This window comes from Plecotus auritus (assembly GCF_963455305.1).
Source record: "Plecotus auritus genome assembly, chromosome: 8".
NCBI lineage: Eukaryota > Metazoa > Chordata > Mammalia > Chiroptera > Vespertilionidae > Plecotus > Plecotus auritus.
The window spans coordinates 111710023-111722828 of record NC_137782.1 but is presented as its reverse complement, the minus strand read 5'-3'; the positions used below and the strand labels follow the sequence as shown (position 1 = coordinate 111722828).

At 42.7% G+C, this 12806-nt stretch overlaps 1 protein-coding gene across 7 annotated transcripts in view; it reads right to left on the bottom strand.

The window, feature by feature from the left end:
• NPHP1 (nephrocystin 1) overlaps positions 1-7946 on the bottom strand; it is a 107919-nt gene extending 99973 nt beyond the window's left edge. For 5 of the 7 annotated variants that reach the window (XR_013961370.1, XM_080683195.1, XM_080683197.1 and 2 more), the window contains exons 1-2: positions 7820-7940; positions 3663-3736 (exon numbers count right to left, since the gene is read on the bottom strand). Coding sequence is in view for 4 of the 7 variants with exons in the window: in XM_080683195.1 (XP_080539321.1) it covers positions 3663-3736; positions 7820-7888 (143 nt within the window). In the remaining 3 variants the exon portion in view is untranslated. Of the gene's footprint in view, positions 1-3662; positions 3737-7819 lie in introns of all 7 variants that reach the window. The other 2 variants (XM_080683198.1, XM_080683199.1) reach the window with 2 other exon arrangements.
• Between the last annotated feature and the right edge of the window lie 4860 nt (positions 7947-12806).

The window sequence follows — 12806 nt, the reverse complement described above, 5'->3', positions numbered from 1 at the left end:
TTAGACTTTATGGTTTCTAATGGAAAACCTATTGTCATGAGAATTACTTTTTCTTTATAAAGTGTTATTTGTCATTCAGAACTTTCAAGATTTTTTTGTTTTGATTTTTATTTTTCAGAAGTTTGACTATGATGTGGGTGTTGATATCTTTGGGTTTATCTCATTTTGTATTTGCTCACCTTCTTAAAATTGAGGATTTCTGTCTTTTTATCAATTATAAGAGTTTTCAGCCATTATGTCTTCAAGTACTCTTTCAGCTCCATCTCCTTTAATTTCTTCCTGGACTCCAAATGTTAGTTTTATTTATTTATTTGTTGTTGTTGTTGTTGTTATGACTATACTGGTTCCTGTGGTTCTGATCTTTTTCTGTTGTTGTTTTCAAGCCCATGTTCCCCCTATTCTCATTGGATATTTTTATTGTTATATTTTCTAGTTCCCTGAGTGTTTCCTCTGTTCCATCCATTCTGCTTTGAGCTTATTCACTGAGTTACTTATTTCAGTTATTATATTCTTCTGTACTATAATTTTCATTTGTTTCTTCTTTATAGCTTCATTTTCTTTGCTGAGACTTTCTATTTATTTGCCATAACTTTTTTTCCCCCATTTAAGGATGTTCAAAATCACTCATGTAAAGATTGTTTTGATGGCCGCTTTAAACTTATTATCAAATAACTCTGTCATCTCTACTATCTCAGTGTTAGTATGTATTATCTTTTTTATTCAGTTTTAGATCTTTCTGCTTCTTTGTATGAGTAATTTGATAATTGAAACCTAGAAATTTTGAGCATTATGAAACTCTGGATATTTTTCAACCCCATTTTATCTGGCTTTGCTTTGATACTGCTCTGGTAAGAGAAGGGTGAGATGCCAACTCATTATTTCAAGTAGAAGTACAGGTTCCCCACTTGGCCCAATGTTTGTAGGTGTGTGTGTGGGGGGCGGGATGGGTATTCATTATTGTTATGAGATAGTGGGAGTTCTGGCTCCCTGCTATTCTTCTGCCAATATTTCCCCATGTGGAAGGATTGGTCTGCCTTGTTTCTATTTCTTAAGGTTTCCACTTACATGACCCAGGACTGACACCCGCCTGGGACTGACTCTTACACTGACTGACTCCAGCCCCGCACTGGCTCTTGCCTGGGACTGACTCCCACAGGGCACGGCCTGGCCTGGCCTGGGACTGATTCCCGCCCTCACTGACTCCTGCCCGGGACTGACTCCCACTGGCGCAACCCTGACTGATTCCTGCCGGGGACTGACGCCCGCCCTGCACGGCAACCCAGCACTAACTTCCAGTTGGCCAGCCTTTGGTCGTGATTGGTCGTTACAATCCTGGGTTTTTATTATTAAGACTAGAGGCCCGGTGCATGAAATTCATGCGGGGGGGGTGTCCCTCAGCCCAGCCTGCACCCTCTCCAATCTGGGACCCCTTGAGGGATGTCCGACTGCCCTCTCACAATCCAGGACTGCTGGCTCCCAACTGCTCGCCTGCCTGCCTTCCTGATTGCCCCTAACGGCTTGTGCCTGCCAGCCTGATCACCCCCTAACCACTCCCCTGCCAGCCTGATTGATGCCTAACTGCTCCCCTGCCAGCCTGTTTTCCCCTAACTGCCCCCCCCTGCAGGCCTGGTCACCCCTAACTGCCCTCCCCTGCAGGCCTGGTCCCCCCCAACTGCTCTCCCCTGCAGGCATGGGCCCCCCCCCGCAACTGCCCTCCCCTGCAGGCCTGGTCGCCCCCAACTTCCCTCCTCTGCCGGCTTGGTTACCCCTAACTGCCCTCCCCTGCAGGCTTGATCGCCCCCAACTGCCCTCCCTTGCAGGCCTGGTCCCTCCCAACTGCCCTCCCTTGCTGGCCATCTTGTGGTGGCCATCTTGTGTCCACATGGGGGCAGGATCTTTGACCACATGGGGGCAGCCATCTTGTGTGTTGGAGTGATGGTCAATCTTCATATTACTCTTTTTTTAGATAGGGTAGAGGCCTGGTGCATGGGTGGGGGCCAGCTGGTTTGCCCTGAAGGGTGTCCCGGATCAGGGTGGGGTTTCCCTTGGGGCGTGGGGTGGCCTGGGTGCGGGCCTGTGGTGGTTTGCAGGCCGGCGACCCAAGCGGAGGCCCTGGTATCTGGGGTTTATTTATCTTCTACAGTGGAAACTTTGTAGCCTGGAGCGGAGCCAAGCCTTCTGCTTGCTCCATGGCGGCAGCCATTTTTGGGGGGATTTATGTATCTTCTATAATTGAAACTTTGTAGCCTTAAGCGAAGGCCTGGGCCAGCCAGGGTGTGTGGAAAGCTTGGCTTCCTCCATCACCAGGGGCAACCCTAGCCTCCTGCTCTTTCCAGCTCCGTGGCTGCTGCTATTTGTTTGGATTTATGTATCTTCTATCATTGAAACTTTGTAGCCTTGAGTGGAGGCCTAGGCTGGCAAGGGCAGGCAGAAAGCTTGGCTTCCTCCATTGCCGGGGAAACCCAAGCCTCCCTCCTGCTCTCTGTGGCCATAGCCATCTTGGTTGGGTTTATTTGCATCTTCGCTCCTGATTGGCTTGTGGGCATGTCTTGTGGGCATGGCTTGTGGGTATAGCGGAGTGATGGTTAATTTGCATATTACTCTTTTATTAGATAGGATAATTTTAAACTCTATTTTATTTTAAACTTTTCCAGAGATTAAAAAAATTTTTTCAAAACAACACAAAAATACTTATCCACCAAGAGAACAGTTTTCCCACCTTAAGGAAGTTGGAATTGTTACTAGAGATTTCTGACCAGGTCACAGGACCTGGGCCTACACAGGCCAAGGACCTCCCACAATCCTGCCTCAGCCACCACGTCTACTCAGCAGTTTCTATAGTTGCTGTCACAATAGCAAGTCCACCACCTTCAGGTTTAGGGTGGTTTCTCCTAGATCAGCCTTGGACAAACTTCAGCCCGAGGGCCGGATCCGGCTGTTCTATCCGGTTCTCTTGCTCTCCCCTCCGCTCCTTTACTTTGAATTTATATTAGTTTACACAAACACTCCATCCATACTTTTGTTCCGGCCCTCCGGTCCAGTTTAAGAACCCATTGTGGCCCTCGAGTCAAAAAGTTTGCCCACCCCTGTCCTAGATCCAAGTGAGGCCGTGATGTAATTCCTCCACTGGATTCAAATGGACCAAATCCTGCATCTCCATGGCAACTTCAGCAATGTCCTTCCTCTTGCTTCCCTGAACCCTGCGTTTCTCAGCAAACTTAAAGTATTTCTATTGCCCCTTCACTCTAATGTCTCATAGCAAAGTAATGTTAGAGAAGTTAACAAAACACTGTGAACCTTCATTTTCTCCTGGTGTATTGTGAAAATTAATTAAGAAAAGTTTTCAGAGTGTGGACCACACTGCTTGGTACATACAGAGTACAAAATAAATTAAGTTACCTCTTTTTAACATTTGTAATTCTCCATTTAATCTTAACATTTTGGTTTTTAGACCTGATAGATCTAGATAATTGCAAGAAATACTTTTAAATATATTTTGAAAAAATTCATTGTTACCTCAATATTTCTCATTATTAGTTTTTTTAATTGTACTAATAAAAACAGAAAGAAATAATGCCATAAACAGTTTCAATTCTGTAAACACAGCTCATTGCAATGCAAGTACAGTTCTTGGAAAGCTTATAAAATTGAGTATGCTTTACCTTTGGTAAATATCTCGCCTTTTACTGGTTTCTAGAGCTCCTTTCAATTGACTCTCAGAAAGCAAACTATCAACCTATAATAAACAGAAATTTTAAAATATCATATTCTTACATACCATGTAACCTTAGGAAATAAAATTTTAATCTTTTCACCAATATTTTAGGATGAACACATACAACAAAGTGGAAAGCACAGAATAGTGAACTCCCAACAGCTAGATTTCACCACTGACATTTCACTATATTTATCCTTATTTGATCCATCTATTCACCAGTCTTATTTATGAATTTCGAAGTAAACTGCAATCATCAATACATTTCCCCTTAAATAATGCACCATGGTATCACTAACAAGAGTTCAATAATTGGTGTAACATTTACATACAATGAAATGCACAAATCTTCAATATACATTTGTATACACCTATGTAACCCAAACCCCATCAACATATAGAAAAGCACCTTTACCCCAGAACGTGCCCAGGAAGTATGTGCTCTTTTGTGTAATCCTTTTATACAGCATATTTTTGAGATACGCCATATTGTTTGTTGTATATATCATTAGTTTATTCCTTCTTATTGCTGAGTAGTATGCACTGTATGGATATATCATATGTTTGTTTATCCTCATTCTTATATCTTACACCTTGACTTAGTATTTTCCAAACACATGTAACTTTGCCAAAGTACCCACAAAAGAGCCACATACTTCTGTTGGATTCTTTTCTATAAATGATGCGAAGACAAAGTGGGTGAAGAAAGAGAGTTCACTAGCTTCTTCTCTACTCTTGCTATTTTGCATATTTTCTGAGGCAAGAATGACTTGGGCTCTTGTCCCCTGGACACCAAGTGGGAAATCTGTTCCATTTTTTGCTTTAGGTGTCCTCTATAGAGACAGGGAAGAATGAGTTCACACTATCTAAGAGCCTTTCCCATGCAGGATATCAAAGGCTCCTGAGCTAATTCTTCTCCAGGTTGGACAATCCTTATTAATGGTTTGTTTTGTTTTAATAACATTTTTCGTTATTCTCCCAATATCGCACTAAATTATATTTAGATACAGAATCATATTAAATATCTAGACAAAGCTCAGCTTAAGTTCATGCCTCATCAAGTTTTATTTTTATTTCTACCAAAGTCTATTTTGTGTTTGTTGTACCACTACAATTCCAATAGAATCACTTAAGAAATATTTATACACCCTAGCTGGTTTGGCTCAATGGATAGAGCACTGGCCTGTGGACTGAAGAGTCCTGGGTTCGACTCCAGTCAAGGGCATATGCCCGGGTTGTGGGCTCAAGCCCCAGTAGGGGCCATACAGGAGGCAGCCTATCAATGATTCTCTCTCATCATTGATGTTTCTATCTCTTATTCTCCCTCTCCCTTCCTCTCTGAAATCAATAAAAATATTTAAAAAAAAAAAAAGAAATATGGCCCTGACAAGTTTGGCTCAGTAGATAGAGCATCGGCCTGCAGCCTGAAGGGTCCCGGGTTCGATTCCAGTCAAGGGCATGTACCTTGGTTGCAGGCACATCCCCAGTAGGGGTTGTGCAGGAGGCAGCTGATCTATGTTTCTCTCTCATCAATGTTTCTAGCTCTCTATCCCTCTCCCTTCCTCTCTGTAAAAAATCAATAAAATATATATTTTTTTAAAAAACGAAAGAAATATGTATCTATCAAATCTTTGGTACTTTTAAATGAGTGTCCAAAAGTAGATAAAACATGAACATTCAGTAAATCTCTTGTCTGCCATAGATAATAAAATAATTTTATTTAGTGGAAACAACACTTGGCAATAGATCAAATGAAAATTAAAAGGAAAATTAACAAAGTTAAATAGGAATTTGCCGAAACTGGTTTGGCTCAGTGGATAGAGCGTCGGCCTGCGGACTGAAGGGTCCTGGGTTCGATTCCGGTCAAGGGCATGTACCTTGGTTGCGGGCACATCCCCAGTGGGGCGTGTGCAAGAGGCAGCTGATCAATGTTTCTCTCTCATCGATATTTCTCGCTCTCTATCCCTCTCCCTTCCTCTCTGTAAAATATCAATAAAAATATATTTAAAAAAAAAAAGTTAAATAGGAATTTAAAGAAATAACCCACCTTTTATTTTTTATTTTTTTTAATATATTTTATTGATATTTCACAGAGAGGAAGGGAGAGGGATAGAGAGCTAGAAACATCGATGAGAGAGAAACATCGATCAGCTGCCTCCTGCACACCTCCCACTGGGGATGTGCCCGCAACCAAGGTACATGCCCTTGACCGGAATCGAACCTGGGACCTTTCAGTCCGCAGGCCGACGCTCTATCCACTGAGCCAAACCGGTTTTGGCTATTTTTTTTTAAGTAATATACATCTGGTATTCAAAATCATAAAAATATCAAAATGTATGGAGAGGAACATAATAATCATCAGCATGCTACAAAACAATCCTAGAATGCTTCTGTCTATCTTTTTTCTGCATATACAGGGTGTCCCAAAAAAATGTATACACACTTTAACAGCTGACAGCTTCGTTTTAAAAATAAAATGTATTTTAATAAACATTGCCTTTATAATTATTCAAAGTGTGCGTGTACATTTTTTGGGATACCCTATATATTAAAAAATACTGTATATTCAAATTCATATATTTGTAAACTGACATTGTATCACAAATAGTTTACCAATACATTAAAATCTCTCATATTTTAATTACAGTATTATAGCCTATCCTAAGTTACATATCATTCCCCACTAGTGATCATTTAAAAGTTGTAGCCAGTCCTTTCTATGAGTAATACTGTGATGAACACTTTTATACATTAATATCTGTCCCAATTTTTTATTCTTATGTGTGGTAAATTCCTGGAAATGTAATCATTCAGCCCAGGAGATGAATATTTTCTACATCTTGTCAAACTGTCTCCAGAAAGGCTGCCCCCTATACCAGGGAGCAGTGTAAGCAGGTGTCTGTTTCATCACACCATCTCCAGTACTGAATATTGTGATTTAAAAAGTGTTCAAGCCCTCGCCAGTTTGGTTCAGTGGATGCCTGAGAACTGAAGGGTCCCCGGTTCCATTCCAGTCAAGGGCACTTGGCCAGATTGTGGGCTCCATCCCCAGTAGGGGGCCTCCAGGAGGCAGCCAATCAATGATTCTCTCTCATCATTGATGTTTCTATCTCTCCCTCTCTGAAATCAATTATATATATATATATATATATATATATATATATATATATATATATATATATATATAATTTTTTTTTTTTTTTAATGTTCAAGAGGCCCCGCTGGTGTTGCTCAGTGACTGAGCATGGAGCTATGAACCAGGAGGTCATGGTTGGATTCCAGGTCAGGATTACCAGCTTGATCCCCAGTGCAGGAGGCAGCCGATTAATGACTCTTTCTCATTATTGATGTTTCTATCTCTCTCCTTCTCCATTCCTTTCTGAAATCAATAAAAAATATTTTTTAAAAAATAATGTTCAAGAGCCCTGACCAGTGTTTGTTATTTGAGCATCCTGTGGACCAAAAGGTCGCAGGTTCAATTCCTTGTCAGGGCACATACTTAGGCTGTAGATGTGATCCTCGGTCACGGTGCATACAGGAGGCAACCAATCAATGATGTTTTTTTCTTTCTTTTTTCCTTCTCTCTCTCTCCCCCCTCACTCCCTCTCCCTTTCTGTATAAAATCAATAAAAACACTTAAAAAATAAATAAGTGTTCGAGATATCTTTCCTTTGCAACTACTTATCTTTGAAGTTAACTTTTCTCAAGTATATTAGTTACTTGTATTTCGTCTTTGCTCACTGACTAAGTCCTATTTCGCTTAAGTTCACGGGAAGCAATAGCGGCCTCCATGGAGGAAGCGGGAGGGGGCGGGGGGGGGGGCGGGGAGAGAAAGTGGTGGCTGGAGGAGGAAGAATGGTGCGGGGCACAGATGTGGTTGATTGGCAATGGTCCCTGTTAAAAGGTTAGATCGGAAGTGAGGGGGTTAAGGGAGGTGTTAGGTTCGGGGACTGAAATGTTAGGGTGAGGGCGCGCAGTGAAAGGTCAACATTTCGGGAGTTTGGGTCCCCGGGGTCTGGTGGGAGGACGAGGGTCAGCTCCCAGGATTCGCCCCGCAAGAGCCCCGGCCGCCCCAGGACGCGGCCCCGTGACAGCCAGATGTACCTGCAGCTTCAGCTCCCGGCCCCGACGCCGCAGGGACTGCAGAGGGTCTCGCGGCCGCCGTGGCAGCATCTCTTCAGCTTCGCGCTGGGCGCGCACCGGTCGCCAGGGAAACCGCCTGAGCAGGCCCGGGAGGTGACGTCACCAGGTGACGCCATCAGCGCGCGTCCACCTCGCAGCCCGCCGCTGCAGGGGCTGGCGAAAACTGTAAAGGCAGTGGTCATCTATCGCATCCCCCCCGCAGCTGCCCCACAGGCCGGAGCCCTCCGCCCCCGCGCACGTGGTTGTTTGTAACCGGCACCCAGAGACCGGGATGGAGGTGGGGGTTGGGGGGGGTTCCCCACGGCGTCCTAAACTGCCTGTCCCACGACCGCAGTGTTATCACGTGACTGCGGGGCCTCGGTGTTATGCCCCTAGTTTTTTTATGCCAGTTTTGCTAAGCCATTCTTAAGATACCATTGAAGTATCTTAAACTGCAAGGACAGCTTTCCTCTACGGCCCTCATGGGATACACAGTTCTGTTGCATAATCTTCTTTCACAAGGCAGTTTTTAGTTCTTTGCTATCTGGTGTTCCTGTCCCATGGCCTGACTCCAAATCACCCAACCACAGGAATTTGGCTGATGCTGACCAGTTCCAGAATGCTGACAGTAAAGATCTATATTGGGACCACCAAGAAGGCAGTTTCGCTGCCTGTCCACCCGCCCCCTTCCTTCCACCCTGTCAGAATGGCTGGCTTCACCAAGATGAGAAGATGGTTTTTAGGACCAGAGTCCACCATCTTCTCAGGTCACCCACACTTGAATAAACCACTTTTCTTCTCACAAATACCTGTCTCAGGAGTTTGGCTTTTGTTGAGGCAGGCAGTTGAACCTGTGTTCGGTTTCAATTTTATATCTATACTCTGAGATTGTAATAACATTTCCCCAAGTGGGACTGGATCCTATAAATCCAGTTCCCAAACTCCACTACATTGAATAAGAAAAATGATGTGAGCTTACTTTTCAAATGATGAATCACACTAATATAAATGTTCTTCAGTACCACACACAATTTGATTCCACAGGCCCAACTGCCATGCTATTTATGTATGATTTTTATCTTCAAGTATAATATAAAGAAAAGTGACAAGTGTCCACCTCACTGAATTTTTACACTGACACACCCCCAGGTAACATCACCCAGATTAGGATAGAGAACAGTACCAATACCCTAGTAGTCTTCTCCTCCTAGGTCCCACCCACTTCCATTCCTTCCACGTCAAAAGTAAATACTACCCTAGTTGCTAACAGCAAAAACTTTTGAACTGTGTGTCCTGGCAGCTTTGTCTGGCTTTTATTCAACATGTTTGTGAAATACACTTGTATGACTGTGTGTTGTTATAGTTTGTTCATCCTGATATTTCGTGTGTGATGTACTCAATTCATTCCTTCTGCTGTTGCTAGACATGTGAAAAGTTTCCAGTTTATGGCTATTATAACTGGCTACTATTTACATATGTACACAGTGGGAACATAAGTGCACAATGCTGGGCCACAGGCCATATTTTATGTTCAGGTTTAGTAGATACTGCCTATTTTCTCAAAGTTGTACTGATAAGTCAGTACTTCTAAGTGATCTTTTAAGTGTTAAGGGAAAAAAATGCACTAAAGACAATCTATCATTTATGAAATCCTTATTTATTTTAAGTGTCTATAAATAAATTAGGAGCCCTAGCTGGTTTGGCTCAGTGGATAAAGCGTCGGCCTGCAGACTGAAGGGTCCCAGGTTCAATTCCTGTCAAGGGCACATTCCTGGGTTTCAGCGTCTATCCCCAGTAGGGGATGTGCAGGAGGCAGCCGATCAATGATTCATCATTGATGTTTCTATCTCTCCCTCTCCCTTCCTCTCTGAAATCAATAAAAATAAAAATATTTTTTTTAATGTTGGGAAAAAATCCTATATCTGATTTAAAGAAATTTCTGTATTTTAAATGGAAAAGTCATGGATATAGTTTAGTTTAACTCTATGTTGGGAAACATAAACAAACTCCCAACATATGTGTATACATATGAGCAATGAGAAGAATGAAAACAGTTTATTACTCTTGTTCACCTCAGGTGACTTTGATTTTATACATTTTTGTACCATATTCAGAGTTACAAGCATTTATTCCTTGTGAGTCCTGGAACAGCATCACCACCAAAATGGTGGGGTTGCGGGGAGGGGAGGGAAGGTATATTTTGATGAGTGAACAATGTCATTTCCAGGGTACATGACTGGCATCATAACCCATCTCCCAACTTCCTCATTGTTAATTTTAGCTAACATGGGAAAAGTAACATCTCCATATGAGATAATGTTTTTAGGGAGAAACATTTTAAGTATGGCAAAGGGTAGAGGGCTAGAGAAATGGCCAAAGAGGCAATGTCAAGGGGAACTGCCCACTACAGAGCTGGGCACACAGCCATGGTGTAGAAAGGCAGTAAGCAGAAAACAAAGGAATGACTAGGAGGGGCATGGCTGACTAAAAACCACAGAAGCACCTACCTAGATAGGACTTGGGGGATGAGCAGCACATCCCCAGAGAGACAGGGATGACAGAACATTGAGGTGAGGCAGGAGAGGGAGATGAGTGGGTGGATCAGGGGGCTACACATAAGTAATGGGAAAGGAAGCACCATTGGGACGATGAGGTCCACAAGTGACACGCCACATGAACAGGCCCAGACAGACAGAACTGGTCATAGTCCAGACACTTAACTAGGCACAAATCAACTGTCTGGGAGCACCATGTGCCTTAAGAAACCTATCTTGTCTCAAAGAGTCTCAACTCCTGGAGCCCCAATGAGTAATGGGGACTAGGATACTTCAACAAACTGCCGCCCAGATGAAATGTTTTTGTTTGCTGTAGCCTTCCACAATTTATGAGAAGCACCTGGTAATTAAACTCCAAGATTGTTAGCTCCTCTGATTCAAACAGGATCTCTGTTCAAACTACAGGACAAGGTAAGTTACTTTCAAGGCTACATTCTTGTATTCCCCTCCTCCCTGCTGTTTTTACAACTCAGAGATAATTTGCACCAGAAAGTCTCTAGTTAATAGGAAAATTCCCTTCCCCCTCTTCAAACAAGCCTCCTTTGAACTCTTCATAACTTTTACTCTCAGCATGTTGTGCAGGCTTGGGAAAAATATTGAGACACTTCCCTAGGACAGTGGTCGGCAAACTGCGGCTCACGAGCCACATGCGGCTCTTTGGCCCCTTGAGTGTGGCTCTTCCACAAAATACCACAGCCTGGGCGAGTCTATTTTGAAGAAGTGGCGTTAGAAGAAGTTTAAGTTTAAAAAATTTGTCTCTCAAATTTCAATCGTTGTACTGTTGATATTTGGCTCTGTTGACTAATGAGTTTGCCGACCACTGCCCTAGGACATCTGCAGCCATTTCTCTTTAAAGAGCAGGCTGCTGTTTATTACCTGCCCTTGTATTGATCAGGAATGTGCCGGCCTTTTCCCTTCAAGGGAAAGTAAAAACAAACTTTCTTTCTGCATCTTTCTCTTCTTTTAGTTGGAATTATTTCACAGCCCGAGTCACCAGCCAAAAAAACCTTAATAGGATAGAACTCTAAGAACCAGCACATCAGTCCTCGAATACTGCATTCACAGAATGAACACAAGGTTGGCAGTAAAGCATAATGACCCCAGTAAAATGAGAAAGCTTTCTGTGGAAACAACTTTCTGAATTTTCTTGTTAACATGGAGATGTCATTAAATTTGCTAAGACAAAAACAATTAATCTTTACAGGAACAAACAAGGGCCGTGTTCTAAAAAACACCTCTCGCAAATCCACAATAACCAGGGACTTGGTCTCTCACTCTTGATTTTTACATAGAGATTCATCACTAAGCTCTATTCAAGAGGGTTTCTCCTTCACATGCATATTCCATAATACTCCTGGAAGCACAAATGTTTCATTGTTTTTCAGGCCTGAACTATTGTCCCTGCTAATAAGGAGATACTTGAGGTAAATTCTTCAAAGAGCACTGAGGTCACTGGCTCCAGGAGCCGCCAGAGATTAAATAGCTGCATTTGGGTGTGTCCACATAGAAGAGGAGCCAAGGGGAACTGGGTACTTTCAAGTTGGCCCTTCTGCCTTACTCCCTCCTGTATTCAGGCCCCTGAAAGTCTGGTTTCCAGGGAGTCATTGATGATTTATTGAGTCATTTTCAGTTTACTTCTCACAGTGATATGAAGTTATTTGTTGTCATTTAGACTGATTAGGCAGGTCCCTGAGCAACAAACCTACCCGTAATTACAGAGCCTTAGGTCTTGGATCTCTTAGCTGCTTGTCACCTATAAACTACTGCTCTGGGATTTCCAAGGATGCCTCGTTGTAAGAAGTTTTCAATAGTGCCACATCCCTCCTGAGCTTCAGGGATTTTCATGTCGATATGCCCACTGAAACCCCTTAGTGAGTGTTGAAAATAAGACCCAGCCCAGCCATCACGGCTTAGTGGTTGAGCATCCTCTTGATCTATGAACCAAGAGGTCATGGTTCAATTTCTGGTCAGGGTTCATGCCCAGGTTGCAACTCAATCCCCAGTATGGGGTATGCAGGAGGCAGCTAATCAATGATTCTCTCTCATCACTGATGTTTCCATCTCTCTCTACCTTTCCCTTCCTGAGATCAATAAAAATGTTAAAATTTTTTAAAAAGAAAAGATCCATCTTCTCTTCATGGAAATGAGCTTGAGTCTGGGTAAGAGATGCTAATTAAGATCATTCCCAAATAAGGTAAAACATATACCTCATTCTCCTCTTCTTGAGTGTCAACTTGATAGACATCATAGCCCTATTCCTCAAAAGATTTATTTTTGAAAGTATTCTTTGAGCTTCTAGAAAATCAAATACACTTTATCAGAGAATTTGTAACATGCCCTCTCACTTGCCCGACTTCAGCTTTCTTGGTCTTCCTTACCCTATTCTGCTCTATTTCATCCCGTAACACTGATCA